General features: G+C 39.4%; 1 protein-coding gene across 1 annotated transcript in view; it reads left to right on the top strand.

Annotated features, from left to right (window-relative positions):
• Cd48 (CD48 molecule) overlaps window positions 1-24022 on the top strand; it is a 34689-nt gene extending 10667 nt beyond the window's left edge. Inside the window, exons 2-4 of the mRNA XM_057770957.1 lie at window positions 16406-16705; window positions 19655-19921; window positions 21055-24022. Of these exons, the coding sequence (XP_057626940.1) occupies window positions 16406-16705; window positions 19655-19921; window positions 21055-21134 (647 nt within the window). The 3' untranslated portion in view covers window positions 21135-24022. The remainder of the gene's footprint in view (window positions 1-16405; window positions 16706-19654; window positions 19922-21054) is intronic.
• The last annotated feature ends 929 nt before the right edge of the window (window positions 24023-24951 follow it).

Below are 24951 nucleotides of genomic sequence, written 5' to 3'. Positions count from 1 at the left end.
TATAGTCTTGGCAATGGTCTGAGTTTTGGGGGGGATTCCCATGAGATGTTCTACTTTGACAACAACTCAATTCAGCATAACCCAATCCTGGTACTGGAAGTTTCATTTAGCGACAAGAGATGACCAGTTGGGACTATGTCTCTCCCATTGTTTGGTGATTTTTAATTTATATCAATTTCATGCATGTATATATAATAGGAAGATTCTACTGTATTAGGTTTCCAAAACACCCCTCAAATTGCCCTTAATTTTAGGTGTTTCTCCCTATATTCCCTCCCTCAGGACCTTTTCCCCTCAGCCTCCTTACTTGGCCCTCCTATCCTGGTCATATCTACCCATTACTATCTATTCTATTTACCTTTCCTAAGGAGACATATCTGTACCCCTAGTTCCTTGCTCTATACTTGACCTCTGTAGCTTTATGAATTGTAGCTTGGTTATCATTAAGTTAACAGCTAATATAAGTGAATTACATACTATATTTGTCTTTTTGGGTCTGAGTTATCTCCCTCAAGTTGATTTTTTTTCTAGTTCCATCCATTTACCTGCAGAATTCATGATGTCATTTTTTTAAGCAGATGAATAACACTCCATTGTGTAAATGTTCTACTTTTAAAAAAAAATCCATTCTTCTGATGAAGGACATCTAGGGGGTTTCCAATTTCTGGTTGTCCAGAATTTCCAAATTCTGGTTATTATTAATAGAGCAGCAATGAACACAGTTGAGCAAGTGCCTCTGTAGTAGGATGAAGCATCCTTTAGATGCCCAAGAGTGGTGTTTTACATAGGGTTTTTATTGTGAAGAGACACCATGACCACAGCAACTCTTATAAATGAAAACATTTAGTTGTCATAGCTGGCTTATAGTTTCAGAGGTTCTATTCATCATCAAGGCGGGAAGCATGGTGGCAGGGAGGTAGACATAGTCCTGGAAGAGTAACTGAGAGTCATAAATCTTGCAGGCAATAGGAATTGACTGAGTCAATGGGCTGTATCCTGAGCATAAAAAAACACCTCAAAGTGCACACCTACAGTAGCACACTTACTCTAACAAGGCCATACCTACTCCAACAAAGCCTCACCTCCTTATAGTGACACTCCCTATGGGATAATGGGGGCCAATTACATTCAAACTACCACAAGTGGTAGATTCATTTCCATCTTCCTGAAGAAACACCATATTGATTTCCATAGTGGCTGTACAAGTTTTTACTCCCACCAGTAATTGATGAATGTTCCCTTTACTCCACATCCTGGACAGCATGAACTGTCACCTGTGTTATTGCTCTTAGCCATTCTGACAGGTATAAGATAAAATCTCAAGGTAGTTTCAACTTGCATTTCCTGGATGACTAAAGATCTTGGCCATTTCTTTAAGTGTTTCTTGGCTATTTGAGTTCCCTATGTTGAGAATTCTTTGTTTAGATTGGCACCCTGATTTTTTTATAAACAGCTTTTTTTATTTAAATAACATTTTCATTTATTTTTATATACCAACCAAAAGATGGATGCTAAAAAGAAATCCCACACTAGCTCAGAAATGAGTAAAATAAAGAGTTATTTACTTAGGGGTAGACTCATAGATCACAGTCCTCTTCATGAATGGAGAACAGGAATCGAATCCAGAACCTGGAAGAGAGAGGGAACATGAGCTTTACATCAGCATTTATAGTATAAGAGGCCACGCCCAAGTGGGAGGGTAACTTAAAGGCTACTGGCTGTAGGATTTCCTACAGCATCCTCCCTCCTCTCCTCCTACCCCTCCCCTTTTCTATCTACCTCCCTCCCCATCCACTTTTTCTCCATCTCCATTCAGAAAGGGGCAGGCCTCCTATAGGCTTGCACAAAGCATGGCACATCAAGTTGAGGCAGGACAAGTTCCTTCCCTTATGTCAAGGTAGGGCCAGGTAATCCAGCATGGGGAACAGGTTACCAAAAGTCAGCTAAGTGCCAAGGAGAGGCCCTACTCTCACTATTAGAAGCCTTACTAAGAGACAAAACTAGACAATTGTTACACACATGCAGAGGGACTAGGTCGGTACCATTCAGTCTCCCTGATTGTTCATCTAGTATCCATGAGCTCCTATGAGCTCAGGTCTGCTGAATCTGTGAGTTTTCTCATCATGATCTCCCTGGCTGGTATAATCCCCCTTCCCTTTCTTCCACAAGACTCTTGGAGCTGAGCACAGTGCTTGTCTATGGATCTCTGCCTTTGCTTCCAACAGTAATTCAATAGAGTATCTCTGATGACAATTACGGAAGTCATCAATGTGCTTACAGTAGATGGCCAGATCAGGCACCCTCTTCATCATTTCTAGGAGTCTTAGTTGGGGTCATCCTTGTGAGTTCCTGAGGGGGTTTCCTGGCACCAGGTTCACCTACAGATGGGAAAAGATCCTCACCAACCCCACACCTGACAAAGGGTTGATCTCCAAAATGTATAAAAAACTCAAGAAGCTAAACATTAAAATACCAAATAATACAATTAAAAGGTGGGGTACAGATCTAAACAGAGAATTTTCTACAGAAGACTCTCAAATGGCTAAAGGGCAAAGAATTGCTATATATCCTTAGTCATCAGGGAAAAGCAAATCAAAACAACTCTGGGATACCATCTTACATTTGTCAGAATGGCTAAGATCAAAAACTAATGATATTTGTAAATGGAGACTATGTGTTCACTTCCCACCTCCAAGACCTGAATAATCACACAGAAACTATATTAATTAGAGCACTGTTAGGTCAATGACTCAGGCATATTTCTAGATAGCTCTTACATCTTGAATCACCCTATTTCTATTAATCTGTGTATTACTATGATGCTGTGGCATACCAGTAAGGTTCCAGCCTTTGTCTCCTTCAGCAGCTACATGGTGTCTGCATAACTCTGCCTTCTTTCTCCCTGCATTCAGTTTAGTTTTCCCGCCTAGCTTTATTCTGCCCTGCCAAAGGCCAAATCAGATTCTTTATTAACCAATGGTAATAAAACATATTCATAGCATACAGAGGGGAATCCCACATCAGATAGTTTATGTTAGAGAGGATGTGGAGTAAGGGGAATACTCTTCCACTACTGGTGAGAGTAAAAACCTGTACAGCCACTTTGGAAATCAGTATGGCAGTTTCATAGAAAATTGGAAACCAATCTGCCTCAAGACCCAGATACATAAATTTTGGCATATATCTAAAGGATGAACAGTCATACCACAAGAACACTTGTTCAACTACATTCTTAGCAGCATTATTCATAATAACCAGAACCTGGAAACAACCTAGATGCCCCCTCGACTGAAAAATGAATAAGAAAAATGGAGTACTAATCATCTGTAAAAAGTGATGACCTCATGAAATTTTTAGGCACATGGATTGAACTAGAAAAAAATTATTCTGAGTAAGGTAATCCAGATCCAGACAAACATGGTATGTACTCACTCATTGGTGATTATTAGGAATAAAGTAAAGGATAACTAGCCTAAAATTTGCATCCCCAGAGAGGCTAGATAACAAGGAGTTTCCAAAGAGTGATACATGGATTTCCCTGGGAAGAGGAAGTAGAAAAGATCTCCTGGGTAAACTAGGAAGGGGGTTGGGAGATAGAAGGATGGGAACAAGAGAGAGTTGGTTAGGTGGGCTGTGTGCAGGAGGCAGGTTAGAGGAGAAGGGGAGAGTAACAAAGGAGATGTTTTGATGGGGGCCATTTTGGGGTTAGGGTACCCTGTTTTTTAAATGTAGCATTTTGTTTGTTTATGTCTAGTTTCTTGAGTTCATTATATATTTTGAATATTAGTCCACTATTGAATGCAGAGCTGGTGAAAATCATTTCACATTCTGTAGGCTGCTTCTTCATCCAAAACAATGTCCTTTGTAGTGAAGAAGCTTCCCAGCTTCATGAAGTCCTATTTCTCAATTGTTGATCTTAGTGCTTTGCTAATAGTGTTCTGTGCTAATATTGTTTACTGTGCCAATAAGTTCAAAGCTATTCCCCACTTTGACTTCTATCAGTTCACTATATCTGGTTTTATGATGAGGTCTTCAATACTTTTGGACTTGAGTTTTGTGCAGAGTGGTTAGTATGGATCTCACTGTGTTCTTCTACATGTCTACATACAATTTGACCAATATCAATTGTAAAAGAACTTGTCTTTTTTTTTACCCAATGTGTGTTTCTGGCTTCTTTATAAAGAATCAGTTGTATATTGGTGTGTGGATTTATGTCTGGGTCTTCAGTTCAATTCCATTGATCTATATGTCTGTTTTTGTGCAAATACCATGCTGTTTTTAGCTTTTTAGGACAGTTTGAAATCAGGATTAGTGATACCTCCCATAGTGCTTTTATTGACTCAAGATTGCTTTAGCTATCCTTCTGTGTGTGTGTGTGTGTGTGTGTGTGTCTGTGTGTGTATGTGTTTTCCATATGAAGTTGAGAATTGTCTTTTTAAGATCTATGAAGAATTGTGTTGGAATTTTGATGAGGATTGATTGCATCTATAGATGGCTTCTGGTGTGATGGCTGTTTTTACTCTGATAATCCAACAGATCCATTAGAATGGGAGACTTTCCATCTTTTGATATCTTCAATTTCTTTCCTAAATGATGAGGTTTTATCATACAAGTCTTTCACTTGTTTGGTTAGAGTTAACAAACTTTAAAATTTTTGATGTTATTGTGAAAGGTGTTGCTTTCCTGAGTTGTTTCTCAGTCTGTCATTTATATATAGGAAGGTATCTTACTTATGGTTTTTATTACTGTAAAGAGAAACCATGACCATGGAACCAAACATTTTGTGGGGTGGCTCACTTACAGTTCAGAGGTTTAGTCCATTATCATTGTGGTGGGAATCAAGGCAGCATGCAAGCAGACATGGTGCTGGAGCTGAGAGTCCTTACATCTTGATTAAAAGGCAACAGGAAGTGGTCTGTCTCCTGTCCATTGGGTGTGGTTTGACCATATATGAGACCTCAAAGCCTGCTTCCAAAGTGACACACTTCCTCCAACAAGATCATACTGATTGTCCTCTGTATGCTATGAATACCATTGGTTAATAAAGAAACTACCTTAGGCCTGTGATAGGATGGAGTAGAGCTAGGTGGAGAAAACTAAACTGAATGCTGGAACAAAAAAGGCAGAGTAAGGGAGAAGCCATGTAGCCTAACCAGAGACAGATGCTGGAACTTTACCTGGTAAGCCACAGCCTTGTGGTGATATACAGATTAATGGAGATGGGTTAAATTAAGATGTAAGAGTTAGCCAATAAGAAGCTAGAGCTAATGGGTCAAGCAATGATTTAAATAATATAATTTCTATGTGATTATTTCAAGAGTCTGGGCAGCCGGGAAACGAACAAGCAGCCTCCTACATCATCATACCCTCTCTAATAAAGCTATGCATCCTAAGATTGCCTCTCCTTTTGGGGAACATTTTCTTTCAAACCACCTCATTCCACACCCTGACCCACAAAGGCCTGTAGCCATATGATAATGCAAAAATGTATTCAGTACAACTTCTAAAGTCCCATAGTCTATAACAGTCTCAAACTTATTTAAAGGTCTAAAGTTCAAAGTCTTTTCTGAGATTCATGTAATCTTAAACCTTAACTGTAATCCCTTGTAAAATAAAAATAAAAATCAGATCACATACTTCCAACACTTAATGGCACAGGATATACGTTACCATTCCACAACATAGGGAAGAAAGCAGAGTGAGTAAATACTAAACCAAAGCAAGACCAAAAACCAGCTGGGCAAACTACAAACTCTGCATCTCCACATCTGATATCAAAATGCTCTTCAAATCTCCAACTTCTTTCTGCTTTGTTGGCTACAACATACATTTTTTTCTTGGGCTGGTTTCACTCACTGTTAGCAGCTTTCCTCAGCAGGTATCCCACAACTCTGGCATCTCCAACATCTTGGAGTCTCAAAGGCAATCCAAGCTTTACCTTCACACCTCCATGCAGTGGCCTCTGTAGACCTCCATTCAGGGAGACCTCTGACACATGCCTGATCTCAGAGGCTTTCCTCAGTTGTGGAGGAATATTTCATAGCCCTTTTCTTCTATAATTACAGCTAGAACCACGTGGCAGCACCTGCCAAGTTCTTCTGCTTACTGGGACTGGAACATGGCCCCCTCATTCAATTGCATCCTCACCAACTTGCTGTTTTCAATAATTTCCTTCACTGCCTAAGCTTGGCTGTCCTGAAATTGAATCTGTAGACCAGGCTGGCCTCAAACTCAGAGACCTCTTCCTTTCTAATTTGAATACCCTTGATCTTCTTTAGTTGTCTTATTGCTCTAGCTAAAACGTCAAGTACTGTATTGAATAGGTATCAAGAGAATAAACAACCTTGTCTTACTCTTGATTTTAGTGGAAATGCATTGAGTTTCTCTAGATTTAATTTGATGTTGGCTGTAGGCTTCTTGTAAACTGCCTTTACTATGTTTATGTATGTTCCTTGTATCCCTAATCTCTCCAGAACTTTTATCATGAAGGGATATTTGAGTTTGAGGCCAGCCTAGGTCTGCACATCCAGTTTTAGGAGAGCCAAGCTTAGGCAGTGAAGGAAAATGATTGAGAATAACAAGTTGGTGTGAATGCAATTGAATGAGTGGGCCATGTTCCAGTCCCAGTAAGCAGCAGAATTTGGCAGCTTCAGTTACATGGTTCTGGCTGTAAGGATAGAAGAAAGGGGTGTTGATTTTGTCAAAAGCCTTTCTGCAACTAATAAGATGATTATTTGGTTTTCCTTTCAATTTGTTCATGTGGTGAACATACTATATTTATTTATATATGTATATTGGCCATTCCTGCATCTCTGGGCTGAAACCTACTTGATCATGGTCAATGATATTTTTGATGTTTCTTGGATTCAGTTTGCAAGTATTTCTGCATATATGTTCATAAGGTCTGCAAATTTGTTTCTTTGTTGAGTTTTTGTGTGGTTTGAGTATCAGGGTAACTGTGACCTCATTAAAATGAATTGGGCAACATTCCTTCTGTTTTTATTTTGTGGAATAATTTGAAGAGCATTGGCATTAATTCTTCTTTGAAAGTCTGATAGAATTCTGAGCTAAAACCATCTGGCTATGACCCCTTTGATTAGGAGACTTTTAACAACTGCTTCTATTTCACTAGATCTGCTTATCTTGATTAACTTTGTTAAGCAGAATGTTTTGAAAAAAAATATCCATTTATTTTAGGTTTTCCAATTTGGTGAAAGTACAGGTTTTTTTTTTTTAAAGTTTACTCTTATGATTCTCTGTATTTTCTCAATGTCTATTGTTATGTCCCCAATTGGTGTAGGAGGTTATTCTGTCTATGTGTTGCTTTCATTGGTTGAATAAAGAAACTGCCTTGGCCTTTTAATAGGGCAGCACTTAGGTAGGCAGAGTAGACAGAACTGAATGCTGGGAAGAAGGGCAGGGAGAGAGCTGCCATGGAGCTGCCAGGTCAGAGATGCTGAATTTTCCCGTAAGCCACGACCTCATGGTGACATATAGATTATTAGAAATGGGTTAAATCAAGATGTGAGAGTTAGCCTCTAAAAGGCTAGAGATAATGGGTCAGGCAGTGATTTAATTAATACAATTTCTGTGTGGTTATTTCAGGTGTAAGCTAGCGGAGCGGCTGGGACAACAAGTATCCCACTTGCTCCGCTCTCCCTACAACACCCCATTTTTGTTTCTGATTTGGTTAATTTGGACATTTACTCTCTGCCTGCTAGTTAATTTAGATAAGGGTTTGTTGATTTTCTCAAAGTACTAACTTTTTATCTCATTGATTCTTTGTACTGTTCTCTTTGTTTCTTTTTTATTGATCCCAGCCCTGACTTGATTATTTCTTGCCTTGTGCTCCTATTTGGTATGGGTACTTCTTTTGCTAAGTTACTAGTATGAGATCGCTCCATATTACTAGTATGTAGACCCTTAGTGCTATGGACTTGCCTCTTGGAACTGCTTTAATTGTGTTCCATAAGTTTAGGTATGCTATTTCATTCAAATCTAGAAAGTCTTTAATGTCTTTCTTAATATCTGTCTTGGTCTATTTTTCATTCAGCTGGGAGTTGTTCAATTTCCATGAGTTTGTAAACTCCTTGTTGTTTCTATTTTTGTTGATATCTAGCTTTAATCCATGGTAGTCAGAGAGGATACAAGGAGATATTTCAATTTTCTTTTATCTTTTGAGACTTGCTTGGTGTCTATGTGATCAATTTTGGAGAAAGTTCCATGAGGTGCAAAGAAGACGGTATATTCTTTTGTGTTTGGTTGAAATGATCTGTAAATATGTGTTAAGTTTATTTGTTTATATATCAGTTAGTTCTAGCATTTTTCTCTTTAGTTTTTGTCTGGATGACCTATCCATTGGTGAGAGTGAGATATTGAAGTTTCCCAATATCAGTGTGTAGAAGTGAATGTGGGATTTAGTAATGCTTCTTTTACAAATATGGATATCCTCATGTTTGGGGCATGGGTGTTAAGAATTACAATGTCCTCTTGGAGTTTTCCTTTGATGAGTATGTAGTGTCCTTCCCTATCTCTTCTGATAAGTTTTGGTTGGAAGTCTATTTTTTTTTAAATATAAAAATGGCAACACCAGCTCCTTTGGTCCATTTGCCTGGAATATTTTCTCCATATCTTCACCCTGATTTGATGCCTATCCTTGATGTTATGGTGTGTTTCTTGGATGCAGCAGAAGGATGGGTCCTGTTTTCGCACCTATTCTGTTAGTCTGTGTTTTTTTTAATGAGGAATTAAGACCACTGATATTGAGAGATGTCAATGAGAAGTGTTTCTTGATTGCTATTATTTTGTTGTTGTTGTTGGTGGTGGTGGTGGTGGTAGTAGTAATTGGGGGGATTCCCTTCTTTTGACTTTGCTTGTCTGGGATTATTCATTCTCTGCGTTTTCTTAGATGTAATTAATCTGTTTAGTTTGGAGGTTTTCCTTCTTGCATCTTCTGTAGAGATGAATTTATAGATATTGATTAAATTTGGTTTATCATCAACTATCTTATTTTTTCATATATAGTAATTTGTAGGGACATAGCCCCACCCATTGGGGGCGTGTTCGCCTCGGGCTAATGTTTACGGATAAATCTGCCGGGCGTGAGCCCAGCAGCCCTTTTTCTTTTGCTCCGCTTTTCCGGTACACCGCAGGAACCTGTGGTCCTGTAAGTTTATTTCCTTATTAAAGCTGTATATATCTATATAATCTGTCTACATTCATTTGCGCCACCACATTTGGCACCCCACGTTGGGCGCCACTCTGTAGTAATACGAGCGGCAGGGCTACGTCCCAGGCACCCGGCCGCCCGCATGGCTAGCTTATGCCCTAAAATAATTACACGGAAACTGTATTCTTTTAATCACTGCCTGGCCCATTAGTTCCAGCCTCTTATTGGCTAGCTCTTACATATTGATCTAACCCATTTCTAATATTCTGCGTAGTACCACGAGCTGGCTTACCAGGAAAGATCTTAACCTGCGTCTGTCTGGAGTGGGAGAATCATGGCGACTCCCGACTCGGCTTCTTTCTCCCAGCATCCTGTCTGTTTACTCCACCCACCTAAGGGCTGGCCTATAAATGGGCCAAGGCAGTTTCTTTATTAAATGAAAGTAATTCCTCCATCATTGGTTGTTAATGGATAATCATCGATAATTGTCAAGCTTTTAGTCATGTTAGGTTTTCTAGATGTGCATAAATATATTTCAGCTAGGGAGATATATTTCAACTAGATAGGCATTCTTCATATCTTTCAAAGACTGCAGAATATGGCATTTAATGTTTTAATAACTTAGGGCTTTTCATGATAATGAGACACGTCTGCTCCTGGCAGCACCAATCTACTTCAAGAGGAAGATGGGCACCGAAGAGGCTCCTTAAGGAGTTTGATAGCCATTTGGGCAAGAAACTGCTCTTGCCTGGACTGTTGCATAAACTGGACACAGAGAACCCGCAGAAAGAGGACTGCTGAACTTGCCTAAAGGTGAGATGGTCTTTTGGGGTTCCTGGTTCATGAAAGAGTCTACGAGACATTCTGCAGGACACAGCAGAAAGTGACTGAACTGTCTTTGGAATTTTCCTGATTCATGGAAATGTCTGCTTAAAACTATGGGCCTGTAGGCTGAAGATGGATGCCCCAATGGTACAGAGGAACTTTGGGTGACTGTCCAGGCAGCAAGATGTCTCTGTCATTTCTAGAACTTTGGATTTCTTGTTTGCTTAGGTAATATTATATCTTTCTGGAGTCTTTGATGGAGTTGAAGAATGGTTAGTTATAGTTATAGTTTTCCTTAGTTATGATAAAAGATAAAATAGATATAAATATTGTAACTGTAATTCTTGCTTGTTAACTGTTTTGTTATATGTAATTTTACTATGTTAAAGTTAAAGCCTTTCTTTTTTGTTTAAACAAAAAAAGGGGAAATGATGGAGGAATTACTTTCATTTAATAAAGAAACTGCCTTGGCCCATTTATAGGCCAGCCCTTAGGTGGGTGGAGTAAACAGACAGGATGCTGGGAGAAAGAAGCCGAGTCGGGAGTCGCCATGATTCTCCCACTCCAGACAGACGCAGGTTAAGATCTTTCCTGGTAAGCCAGCTCGTGGTACTACGCAGAATATTAGAAATGGGTTAGATCAATATGTAAGAGCTAGCCAATAAGAGGCTGGAACTAATGGGCCAGGCAGTGATTAAAAGAATACAGTTTCCGTGTAATTATTTTGGGGCATAAGCTAGCCATGCGGGCGGCCGGGTGCCTGGGATGCAGCCCTGCCGCTCGTATTACTACAGTAATTGAAAGTTTTGCTGGGTATACTAGTCAGAAATAGCATTTGTGATCTCTTAAAGTCTACAGCATATCTGTCTAGAAATTTCTATATTTTAGAGTCTCCATTGAGTAGTCAGGTATGATTCTATCCTTTATAAGTTACTTGGCCTTTGACCCCTTGAAGATTTTAATAATACTTTTTCTTGTGTATGTTTAGTGGTTTGATTATTATGTGCAATAGGAGCTTTCTTTTCTGGTCCAGTCTATTTGACATTCTGTGTGCTTCATATACTTTGATAGGCATCTTATTCTTTGGGTTAGTGCAATTTTCCTCTATGATTTCATTGAAAATATTTTCTGTGCCTTTGACCTATGTTTTTTCTCCTACCTCTATTCCTATTATTTTTAGAAATGGTCTTTTCATGGTGTTCCAGGTTTCCTAGATGTTTTGTACAAGGAGATTTTAGATTTAACTTTTTTTAATATAAATTATCCTCTTAAGTCTTTGATGCCTGAGATTGTTTCTTCCATCTCTTATATTCTGTGGTGAAGCTTGCCTCTGTGGTTCCTATTTGAGTTCCTAACTTTTTATTTCCTGATTTCCTACAGTTTGGCTTGATTCTATTTCTACTTTCAGATCTTGAAGGGTTTGATTCATTTTTCTCCACTGTTTATTTGTGTTTACATAGGTTTCTTTAAGGGACTCATTCATTTCCTCTTTAAGGAACTCTATCATATTCATAAAGACTGTTAAGGTTGTTTTCTTTTGCCTCAGCTAGGTTGAAATATTCAGGGTCTGCTGTCAGAGGGTTGCTGGGCACTACTGGAGCCATATTATCCTGGATATTATTTTTACAATGGTATCTAGGCATCTGTTATTTGGAAGATTGTAGCTCGGGGTGTTGATATCCTTGTTGACCAAGGTTCCTATCCCACTGGTCCTATAGCCATTAAGCCCCAAAGAGGTCTAAATTAGTTATAAACTGATTGTCCCATTAGCTCAGGCTTCTTATTAACTAATTCTTACATCTTAAATTGGACCATTATTCCTGTCTTTGTTAGTCACATGGCTTGGTACCTTTTTTGGCAAGGCAGTCACATCTTGCTTCCTCTACAGCTAGGTCATGACTGTGGACTACGCTTCCCTCTTCCCAGCATTCTTTTTTTTTTTTCTTTTTTGGATTTTTCGAGACAGGGTTTCTCCGTAGCTTTTGGTTCCTGTCCTGGAACTAGCTCTTGTAGACCAGGCTGGCCTCGAACTCACAGAGATCCGCCTGCCTCTGCCTCCCGAGTGCTGGGATTAAAGGCGTGCGCCACCACCACCTGGCTTCTTCCCAGCATTCTTGTTGCCACACCTCTACTTCCAGCCTGGTCACCGTCACTCTGCCTATACTTCCTGTCTGGTTACTGGCCAATCAGCATTTTATTAAAAATAATACAAGTAACAGAATGAAAGATCATTGTCCCACAGCACTCCCCTCTTTTTAAAAAAAAACCAAGAACTCTGAATCTAATATCCTTTGTTTAGTTTTTCTCCTGACCATTATCCATAACAACTTGTAACAAATATTCTAGACAAAGGAAAATATTCATAGTCCATTTTTTGGGGAATATGAGCATAGTTTTCCATGCTACTTCCTGCTGATTGGAGGTATTATTATGGGAAACCTAAACAAAATTTAGAATTATGATCAGATTGTGACTGGAGTATCCTTTGAGGTTTGATCACCTCAGGTAGCAGTCTTGAATCTTTTCTGGATGTAGAACTCAGACATCTGGGCCATTCAGTCCTACTAGAGATTTCTCAGGGGTCTTCCTTGATCAAACCTGATTTTTCTTAGCCCGGAACAAATCCATAGCCTCTCATTTTCTGTGGAAACAAAAGCAAAACCTCTTCTCCAAAGTAACATACCATTTGACTTCAATTTTAAAGTCAAGATATTTTCAAAATATCTATCTTGGATTAATTCAGCAGCATTTATATTAAAATGTCTTTTAGCAGCTTTTGTTCCTTCCTCAGCTGTAGAAGGAGCTGCGGGTCACTTCCCATTGCCCAGCTCCCAGCCACCGGCTAGCTTTACCCAAAATAATTACATGGAAACTGTATTCATTTAAACACTGCTTGGCCCATTAGCTCTAGCCTCTAACTGGCTAACTCTCACATCTTGATTAACCAATTTCTTTTTTTTTTTTTTTTTTTTTTTGGTTTTTCGAGACAGGGTTTCTCTGTAGTTTTGGTGCCTGTCCTGGAACTAGCTCTTATAGACCAGGCTGGCCTCGAACTCCCAGAGATCTGCCTGCCTCTGCCTCCCGAGTGCTGGGATTAAAGGCATGCGCCACCACCACCGGGCAGATTAACCCATTTCTATTCATGTGTGTAGCACCATGAGGTGGTGGCTTACCTGGAAGATTCTAACCTACATCCATCTTGGGCCGGAGCCCATGGTATCTGCCTCATTGCCTTCTTCCCAGCATTCTGTTCTGTTTACTCCACCTATCAAAAAGCAAAGACAGTTTCTTTATTAACCAATGAAATTAGCACATAGACAGATGACCCACCTACATCACTCAGCCATCAAACAATTTAAAAACAACACAATAACATGCAGTACCCAGGCTCTCTGTGTATTTTTCATCTTTATGTGCTTTATTTTAACCTCTATTTCTTTTATTTTTAATTTTTGGCTTTTTGAGACAGGGTTTCTCTGTATATCTTTGTCCTGGAACTCAGTCTGTAGACCAGGCTGTCCTTCAACTCACAGAGATCTGCCTGCCTCTGCCTACCAACTGTTGGAATTAAAGATGTGTGCCACTACACCCTGAATTTACAGAGATCCATCTGCCTCTGCTTCCCAAGTCTTGGGATTAAAGGCATAACTGGATATCCACCTGTAGAAGAATGAAAATAGATCTTTTTTTCTTTTTTTAAAGGAGTTTATCTTTTTTTCAAGCATATATATATATATATATTTAAACACACAGTAAACCATTTAGAGGTTTTCTTCATCTTTAAATCTTTCTTTACTGTATATATATATATATATATATATATCTTTATTTTTAACTACATGAATCTTTAATTTGCTAAGTGATATGGCTAGGATTAAAGCCATGGCTTTGATTGCTGGATCCAGTTCATTCCTTAGCTTTCTGAGAATCTAGCTTCATGGTGGAGGTACTGGCCAGAGCCATGTTTATTGCTACAACTCTATGGCATTTCAAGGTCTGTGCTGCCACCAAAAAACATGCTGTAGACTATTCATAAACACTATTTAAGTGTTCTGTAGCAGAGCCTCTTAAAAAGGCTGCAAAGTTTTTGTAGCTAAAGCTGAGTCAGCAAGCCTCTCTTAAATAAGATGCATTTGCCTCCAGCAAACAGAGCCCACCTGAGAAAATGCTGCTATCAATAAGCTGTGCTTAACTCTATTTTTTTCTGTCTAGAATTACTTCCCAAGCTCTCTCAGGCTTTCTGTGGATACAGTTGTCCACACTTGCCAAGACAGGGTAAAATAGTTTTGAAAAATTCCTGCCTCTGAAAATGGTCTGTCAGTTACTCTAGGCATTAGCCAAAGTTGATTGTTTCAACATTGCAAATGAGACTTTGGGTGATTGCTTAGGCAGCCAGTTGTCTCTGTCATCTCTTGTACATTTTGGAAACTGCTTGATTGCACTTCCTGCCTACTCAAGTAATATTATCTCCCTTCTCAGGCCTTCAATGAGGTTGAAGACTTAGATAGTCATAGTTATCATCCACTTATGATCTGGCCAAGTCATTTTCAATATAAGACTTAGATTCCTTAGGATGGGATGTTTATTAAAACATTTGTCATATGTTCCTTGCTTAATATTTTTATGCTGGTTGTAATTCTAATCTTGATATTTGTTCCTAGTATGTATAGTTTTGTATTGGGTTTAGAACTCTCTTATTTAAACAAAAGGGGAAGGTGCTGTGGGAGCTCCTTCTGCTCCTTCAGCCAACAGCCTTTAAGATGACAGCCCACTTGGGTGTGATCTCTTATACTATAAATGCAGATATAAAGCCTGTGCTCTGCTCGCTTGCTCCCAGCTCTTGCTTCCAGCTGCTCAACTCTGTTCCTGTTCACCATTTGTAAAGAGGACTGTGATCTATAAATTTCCCCTAAATAAATAACCCTTTATTATAAAAAATTCTGAACTCATATGGGATTATTTTGTAACTTCTGCCATCAGATATCTGATCTTGTCTTGTTGGTGGGTTTCTTTTTTTTCCTGTTTCTTTTCCTCTCTGGATTTTAGGAGAGTGTAGTGGCTGTATGTTGTCTGATAGGAAATTTTTCTGGTGCCCCGGTAGGTGTGACTACTGGGGATTCCAGTTAAAATGTTTTTATGGGTATCAAAAGTTGAGACCTAGATTAGGGTATGAGCTGGCAGGGCTGGGGGTGTTCACAGAATGGAGGGAAAAAGGTATTTCATTGGGATATGCTTAGTTCCCTGGAAAGGGGTGCAGTGTATGAGGAGAGGACACAGCAGAAGGTCGGCTACAGAGCTTGGAATATGACTGGGGGATTGAACTTGGAGGAATGGAGACAGGGTAAAGCTCTGCAGCTAGTCCACTTCTTCTCTGGACAGAGTGGCCTGTGGGCTCCCGGGGAAGGCCTGCTGGAGGTGGAGACTGGGACAAAACAATGGGTGGAGGCAAGGATGTTTGGATGGGGATATCTGTGTGATCCATTGGAGATGGGGGGAAAGGGAGCCTTCAATAGGTGCTCTGCTGCAGATCTGGAGATGAGGTTGGGGATTTAAATCCAGAGGAGCAGAAGGAGAGGTGAAGCTCTTCAGTCAGCCTACCTGCTTCCCTGGCAGGAATATTTATTTCTTACTGTTAGCTCAAGGGCCTCTTATGTTTAACTCACTAACATATTCCCACCTCCTCATATAGCACATGACACATGGTTCTCAACAAGTATTATTTTTTAAACATCTTCTAACTCATATTAGTGGCTATCACTCCAAAGAGCTCCTCCCAGCTTTCCTCTATCCACCATCCTGTGTGGCTTAGCCCCACACTACCTTGTCCTTGTCTTTACTATACTAACAAGATATTATACTGTTTTTTTTTTTTAGACAGTCTCATTTAGCCCAAGCTGGTCTCAAACTTACTGTGTAGACATTGAGGACCTTGTCCTTGTGATTCTCCTGCCTTTATCTCCTGATGGCTAGGATTACATAAAAGTACTCTACCAAGTAAGCTATACCCCCACCCAGGTTGATTTGCTATTCTGTTCAGTTCACACTTATGTATTAAATCTGTAGAGTATAATTATGTAATAATGATGTCTATGACTAGTGTGCTTGTTGAATAAAGCTGAACAAACAGGAAACAAATCCATAGAGGGAAATGACTTGGAATCAATTTATTTGAAACTCTATGAGGGATGGGGGCTATGAACAAGAAAATGCCAGTATCAGCTTAGTGCCCTTTGTCTTTTTGGATGAGAGCAGAAATTTGGGATTATAATCAATATGTTCTGTCCCACCCTGTCTCACCCCTGTTTCTCAGACTCTAACTTTTTCCTCCTCTACCAGCTCAAGCTAACGCTGGGCCATTGGACAGCACTGCTTTCTCCAGGATGAGTCTCACACTCTGAATTTTATTGACAGATCGTTCAGAACTAGAGATAAATGCTAAAACCGGCAGCAACATAACCCTGCAATTCTTCAAGGAACCACTTGGAACCTACACACACATCACCTGGCTTTATACTACCAAACAGAAGATTTTAGAATGTGAATATAAGGGTTCAAAGATAACCTATTCTGGTTATCGGGGCAGGGTCAACCTTGACAATATAACTGGTGCACTTCAAATCTACAATATCCGGAAAGAAGACACAGGTGACTACTACATGAGAGTGTTGAAAGAAACTGAGGAAGAATACAAGAAAATCTTGAATGTATTTGGTAAGTTTTAGAGTCAAAGGAAAAATGCCTATTCAGGGAGTTTACTGGGAGTTGGGGGTGCTGACTGGAAAAGGAGAAGAGAAGAACATCACGACACACTTACTACATTTCTCCCGAGACACATCTACTTGTGAGTGAGCCTGACCCAGGATATCAAATTGTGTTAGTTTTTCATTACTAAGACAAACGCCTCAGATAAAGAATTCAGACAGGGTAAAGTTTATTTGGGCTCATGGCTTCAGAGGTTGTATGGTCCTTGGTTAATTGGCTCTATCACTAATGGACCTGTGGGAGGCACAGCATCATGGCAGAGGGGGGAAATGAAGCAGAGATGCTCACCCCAGGCTGGGAAGAAGGTACTAGAATGAAGGACCAAGAACAGGATATACCTTGCAAAGATATGTTCTTATTGACCACTTTCTCAGTTGGGTCCCTCCTTCCAGTTTCTAACATTTTCCAGTAGTCCATTCAATTATTAATCCATCAAAAAATCAATTAATTGATGGTATCAGAGACTTTTGAACCAATCACTTGCACAAATATTGCCTACTAGTGACCAAACCTTCCATGTGAGGCCCTTTTGAGTAGCAGCATAGAGGAAGAAACAAATCATGGTAAGACTGAAAACAGTAAAGACTATTTCTTCTGTAGTACCCTCATTCCGTCGTGTGAGCAACCCAAATTAGTTTTGAACATATTTAATTCTGTCTGAACTCAGATTTCATCAGACTTATAGAAAAAGAGATATTAAAAATAAATTGAGATAGTTCTCTGGGAGAGTTCTATCAGATTTAATATGACAAAAATTTCCACTTGCAGCTTCAGCCTAACCAGTTCCTATGGAAATAAGAGTAGGGCATTATCCTTGGAGTCAGACAGATTTAGGTTCAAAGTGTCAATTTAATAAAATAACTGTGTATGGAAAGACAAACACCCCCATGTTCTCACTAATTTGTGGAAGCCAAGAAAGATGACTTCATAGTCACTAGAGTGAAGTTGGATAATGGAAACCATCATAAAGTTAAATAGAAGGGGTCATCTCTGGGATTCCATAGCACACTATTTCAAAGTAGCTGGAAAAGAACATCCCAAAGATCCCAACACATAAAAATTATAAATATTTGAAGAGGCAAATCTCAATTTTCTGAAGTAATTCTTATACTGTACATTTAATTATCACATAGTACCCCCATAAATATGTACAGTTATTATGTATCCATCAACACTTTAAAATCCCTCTGGTCAGTTCCCTAGTAGCCATGGCACCATGGTGTATGATATTAATATCTCTTTGTCCATATTAAGTAAGGTTCTTTGGAGGGAATTGACTAAAGCCAACTCTTTGTACATTTACCAAAAAAGGAGATATGTTCCAGTGGAGCTCAGTAGAACAATTCAAGGGAATATAGAAGCAATATGAAGGCCTGAGGGATGGAAGGCTGAGAACAGGGCCAGTTCAATCCTGAGTCTCAGGAATCTACAGATCCAGGCATAGGCATATTAACACGACTTAACTCTCAATGCTTAGTTTTGTGCCAAATCAGAACCTCATAAAGAAAAACGCATTTATTTATGGTTTGCCTAGATTATTTGTCTTTTGCTATGTGATCTTCTGTCTAAATACTTAATAAATGCACTAACTTTGCTTCATTCTGTTTGATTATTGAATTCTTTTTTGTGGGTCATCAAGATCCATCTTTATCCAAATGGGGATCCCCAAAGGAACAGGAAACTCCTTTGGCCATGGGTGACTATGTTGTGGTGTGTCTCCCTGATATGCTAGCAGAGCTACAAACAAAGAAATCTATGAGGCCAAGAATGTATAGAACCCTACATCTTTTCTCTTTCAAAATTGGTGGGCTCAAAACATTTCCTTGGTCAGAATTAAGTAAAAAATGGTTTCAGAAACAACCCAAGATCCAGGTTCCATTTTCCTCAGGAAAGGACTGTTTTGCAATTAAATTTAAGTGTTCTAGCCACTGTCTCACAGCTTGTTCTAATCTGTAAGATGGCCACAGGCACAGGGTGTTTTGGGGGTGGGAGATAACTAAACAGCCACCAGTGGCCTAAGGAGTTCGCCTTCTTTTTGGATTCTTAACTACCCCATGGAAAAGAATTTATGGTGAGCCAGAATGAAGCAAACTTATTGAGTTTATTAAGTACTTAGACAGGGAGTCATATAGAAATAAAGACATTACATCATCTGGGCAAACTAATCTATTTTTCTTTTTTTTAATATTTATTTATTATGTATACAATATTCAGTATGTGGATGCCTACAGTCAGGAAGAGGGCACCAGACCCCATTACAGATGGTTGTGAGCCACCATGTGGTTGCTGGGAACCAAACTCAGGACCTTTGGAAGAGTAGGCAATGCTCTTAACCTCTGAGCCATCTCTCCAGCCCCTCTATTTTTCTTTATGAGCTTCTGATGCACAACAGAGACAAAGATTTATAGACCTAAGCATCCTATAATGACAGTGTGAAGGGGTTTTGCTGTGTACAGGTTGAGGCCCTTTAGGATTCTCCCTGAATCTTTATGCCAGAATTCTTGAGGGACAGAATGGCCCCCGCTGGTGCTTGCTGTGGGCTTTTGTTAAAGGACAGGCCCTGAGTATCCCAGATAGTTAGAAAACACAGTCAGAAGTCAGCTGGTCTCCCCCCTAACACTTAGCTCACAGATGACCATCACCCCACTTTGTTCCTAATGGCATGTAATGAACTCTGGCTCCCCCTCCTGGATCTACCTTAGCATCATCACCCAAAAGTAGCCTCTTGAAAACAAAGTTGCTCCTTGGCTCCATCTATAGGAGTCTCTTATCCATACCCACCTTGAAAAGCAATCAAGGCCCCTCCCTGGTTCCCTTTGTAGTCTGTCCGTCAAATCCTTGCTTCATAAACACCACAAAAATGTATAAGCCCATTGTCTCATAACAAGCCTTTTTCAGATCCTGTGTCCCAGCCTACCATAAAAATTGAGAAGACTGAAAATTTGCCTGACTCTTGTCACCTGATACTATCCTGCAAGGGAGAGCAACAGAATGTTACATACACTTGGTTTGATGACTCGGGGCTTCTTCCCCAAAACAAGGAAAGAGATGTGCTGGAAAGAATCATCACTGCACAGAACAAGTCTACATTTTACACCTGCCAAGTCAGCAACCCTATAAGCAGGAAAAATGACACCGTGTACTTCACTCCGCCTTGTACTCTGGGTAAGAATTACCTTCCAGAGAGCTGAGGTGGGCACATGATGACTGGTTTCTTTTGAATGAAGGAAGATATGGGGTTCCTGCTCAGCCCCCTGGCAGAGAATGTGGTGGGAAAACTCAAAAGTGTCATTGTAGTTTGAGACCTGGCTTCTACCTGGCTCTACAGCCACCTACCAGCTAGCTCACCTTATCTTTCCTTAAAGCTGAGTCCTGAGTAACTGTAGGGCAGCCTGAGATACCAGAACAACTGGGGAAAGTAGGAAAAGTGGGAGAGTAGTCCAGGCAAGGAAATAAGGAAAACTTATTAAGAAAACTTATTATTAAGAGGTTAGTGAATAGAAGCAAGGTTCCCGTTCTCAGGAAGAGACTGCATAGGTATTATTCTCCTTGGTAAAGGTAGGAAGGCAAACTCTAGGCTTCATGTTTCAGATTTCTCTGCATTGCCTAGAAGCATCCTTTCATACAATGTCACCCCCCCCCCTTAATTCAGACCTACAGAGGTACCACTGAAGTCCTGTATTTTAGAGTTAGTCACACCTCAGGTTACTCCTGATATAGTCTCTGTATCAGTTATTTTTACTGTTGATATGATAAATGCCTTACAAAAACAACTTAAAGGAGGAAGGGTAAGAATTCAACCCATCACGACAGGGAAGGCATGGCAATGGAAATGTAAGATAGCAGTTCCTGCCGTGTCCACAATCAGGAAGCAGAGAGATGAAAACTGGTACTCAGTAGGCTTCCTCCCTTCCCACCTTTCATTCCCCAGCTTGTAGAAGGATGCTACTCACATTTAGTGCAGATCTTCCCTCCACAGATAAATATCTCTAGAAACACTCTTAACAGACACTCTCCAGGGTATGGGGTTTGTTCTTTTCTGGTCCTACAGATAAGTCAAGGTAAGCGTCCATCACAGGATTCAACCAAGCTAATGACATTTAAGGAACTTCCAAGGTCTTTACATCTGAAGAGGATGAATTTTTGTAAGAGGAGGATTTCCCTAGGCAGCTGGCATTAGGTTTAGGGAGGTAGCCGTTCTCCTGTTTTAAGAGTGCCAGTCATCTTTATGCCCAGTTCTCCTCTTCCTTCTCAACACAGTGATCAAGGTCTAAGTGTTTGGGGTTTTGTTCTTTCAGCCAGATCCTCTGGAGTACGTTGGATTGCAACTTTGCTGGTGGTCGTGGCACCCATCATTCATACCTTCCTGTTGACCTGAGATGAACTCTTCTCACTTGAGAATGAAACTTCGAGGCCATTGGATCCTGTCTTTATCATCTGGAAGACAGCTTTGACTCTGTGGGACAGAAGAAATTGTGTTGTTGAACATTTGTGATGGTTTGCATTTTCTTACCATCCTAGAGTTAAGTACAGGGCCTTCTACATGCTCCAAAAATGCTGAGCCACTGACCTATGTGCCAATCCCTTTACAAATATTTTATAGTAACCTTTTAAAAGTAGTGGTTAATATCTAATTTTATATACCCTGTTTGTTTTCCAACATTCATTAAAGATAAATGCGTTATTTTCACCAAAATACGTAACTACATTATGCTAATGGTTTTTCTTTTTTAAAATTGATTCTTTTCTCAAACAATATATCTTAATTAGTTTCCTCTCCCTTTAATTCTCCCAGTTTGTCACGACTTCTAATAGGTAACAACAAAACATAACAAAATAAAATATAATAAGCTAAAACGAAAACCATCACATCAAAGTTGGACAAGGCAATTCAAAAAAATGAAAAGTGCCCAAGATCACACATAAGAATCAGAGATCCACTCATTCACACACCCAGAAGTCCCATAAAAATGTTAAACTAAAGCCATAATGTATATGCAAAGGACCTGATACAGAGCTGTGTGGGCCCTGTACTTGCTGCTTCAGTCTCTCTAAGTTCATAATGACCTTGCTCAGTTAATTTAGAGAGACTTGTTCTCCTGGTGTCCTCCATCCTATCTGGCTTTTAGTCTTTCCACCTCCACTTCCACAGGGTACCCTTAGCCCTGGGGGAGGGATTTGATGGAGACATCTCATTCAGAGCTATATATTACTCTCTCTCTCTCTCTCTCTGTCTCCATCCCTCCCTCCCTCCACCCCCCCTCCATAATGTCTGGCTGTGGGATTATGTATTTGTTCCCATCTACTGCAGCAGGAAGTCTCTCTGATGGCTGAATAAGGCACTGATCTATGAGTGTAGCAGAATACCAATAAGTATTTTATTGTTACTTTTTTCTTTTTGTTTAGATCAGTAGTATTTGGTTTTACCATAGGTCACCCAAGCAGAGTCAGGTTCATCTCATGGAGTGAGCTTTAAGTCAAATCAGACATTGGTTGGCTATTCCTGCAATCTTTGTGCCTACCATTGCCATAGCATATTTTACAGGCAGGGCAGATTGTAGGTCAAAGGTTTTGTAGCTGGGTTGGGGTTTACATTTCTCTTTGGGTAACCTGCAGAGTGCCTTCTTCTACCAAAGACTCTAAAATGATGGGGGTGAAGTTTCAACATAGGTACCTGTTTGACAACTCCATGTTCAATGTGTTGTGCGAGTGTTGTCTTCAGCACTAGAACCTTACTGGTTGGTTTGTGGGGATCAACCTAATTGCTTGGTAAAAGCCTGGGTTGTTTGGTTATTTCCATGTGACCTTTTTGGCCAACAACTCAATTGGATGTAATCCAGTTCAAGTACTGGAAGCTTCATTTGAAGACAAGAGATGGCCAACTGGGATTCTATCTTGCTCATAATTTGGAGACTTCATTAGGATTATATCCATATAGCTTAAGAAGATTCCAGTGCACCAGCTTTTTATACCGCTCCTCAAATACACCTTAATTCCACCTGATTCTCCCTACATTCTTTCTCTCAATCCTATTTCCGCTACACCTCCCTGCATGATCCTCCTGTTCCTGTCCTCCATCCCCCAGTCTACCCATAAAATTTATTCTATTTCTCCCTCCCAGGGAAATCTATGTGTGTCCTCCTCAAGTCCTTCCTCTATACCTAACTTCTCCAAGTCTTTGGACTGTAGTTTGGTTCTCATTTTTTTAAGGACTAATATCTACATATAAGTGAATACATGCCATATTTATCTTTCTTGGTCTGGGTTACCTTACTCAGACTGATTTTTTTCTAGTTCCATCCATTTGCCTGCAAATTTAGTGATATCATTAGACTTGTCATTTTTAACAGATGAGTAATATTCCATCATGTAAATGTACCACATTTTCTTTATCCATTCTTAAGTTGAGGGACATTTAGTTTGCTTCCAATTTTTGGATATTGTGAATAGAATAACAATGAACATGGTTTTGAGCAAGTGTCCTTGTGATAGGAAGAAGTGAACTTTGGATATGACCAAGAATGGTATAGCTGGATCTTGAGGCAGATCGGTTCCTATCTTCATGAGGAACTGTCACAATGATTTCCATAGTGGCTACACAGTTTGCACTTCCAACAGCATTGGACAAGTGTTTCCCTTACTCCACATTCTTGCCAGCATGAGCTGACTTGTGTTATTGATTTTAGCCATTCTGATAGTTATGAGATGGAATCTCAAAGTAGTTTTGATTTGCATTTCCCTGATGACTAAGGGTGTTGAACAATTATTTAAGTGATTCTCAGACATTGGAGTTACCTATATTAAAAAAATTTCTGTTTAGATCTGCACCCTATTTTTAATTGAACTATTTGTGGTTTTGGTGTCTAGTTTCTTGAGTTCTTTATATATTTTGAGTATTAGTCTGTTATCAGATTTGGAATTGATGAAATTTTTTTCTCATTCTGTAGGCTGCTACTTTTTCCAAAAGACAGTGTCCCTTGCCTTACAGAAGGTCTTCAGTTTCATGAAATCCCATTTATTAATTGTTGATCATAGTGCCTGTGCTATCAGCATTCAGTTGAAACTCTTTTCTTGGCCAATGAGTTCAATTCTATTTCCCACTTTATCTTCTACCATTCAGTATATCTAGTTTTATGTTGAGGTCCTTGATCATTTTGGAGTTGAGTTTTGTGCAGGATGATAAGTCTGGGTCTCTTGTATTCTTCTGCATGCAAACATCCAGTTTGATCAGAACCATTTATTAAAGAAGTTGTGTTTTTTTTCCCAGTGTGTGTTTCTGACTGCTTTAATCAAAACCAAATGTCCATAGGTGTGTCAATGTCTGGGTCTTCAGTTTGATTTCATTTATTCATGTTTGTTTTTGTGCCAATATTATGTGGTTTTTAGCTTTACGGTACAACTTGAAATTGGGGTTGGTGAATGCTCCCATAGTGCTTTTATTATTCAGGATTGTTTTAGAAATCCTGCTTGATTTTTGTGTGTATTCTCATATGAAGCTGAAAATTGACATTTCAAGGTTTTTAAAAAATTGTGTTGGAATTTCGATGAGGATTGCATTGACTCTGTAGATGGTATCTGACAAGATGGTCATTTTTATTATATTAATCCTACTAATCCAATTTCTTTCTTCAATGACCTGAAGGGGTTTTTTTTTTATTATTATACAAGTCTTTCACTTGCTTGGTTAGAATTAAGACAGATAGACCTGGAGAGGAGAAGAAATGGAGAAAAACTTGAAGGAGTAGAGGGAAAGAAAGCTATAATCAGGATATATTGTATGAGAAAAGAAAAGAATCTATTTTCAACAAAAGGAAAAAAATTAAAAGAAAAACTATACATTTCTTTTAGGTTTTCCAATTTGGGAAAATATAGGTTTTTCATATATATCCTTATGATTTCCTCAGTATCTGTTGTTATGTCCCCTTTTCATTTCTTTTTTTTATTGATTTTTGTTGAGCTCTACATTTTTCTCTGTTCCCCTTCTTGCCTCTCTCCTCCCCTTCAACCCTCTCCCAAGGTCCTCGTGATTTACTCAGGAGATCTTGTATTTTTCTACTACCCATGTAGATGACATCTATGTATGTCTTTCTTAGGGTACTCATTGGTGTCTAGATTCTCTGGGATTGTGATTTGTGGGCTGGTTTTCTTTGTTTTATGTTTAAAAACCACTTATAGCGAGTACATGTGATAATTAT

This window comes from Chionomys nivalis, chromosome 5, assembly GCF_950005125.1.
Source record: "Chionomys nivalis chromosome 5, mChiNiv1.1, whole genome shotgun sequence".
In the NCBI taxonomy this organism is placed as follows: Eukaryota; Metazoa; Chordata; class Mammalia; order Rodentia; family Cricetidae; genus Chionomys; species Chionomys nivalis.
Note: the sequence above shows the minus strand (reverse complement) of the source record. Positions and strands in the feature narration are given on the sequence as shown.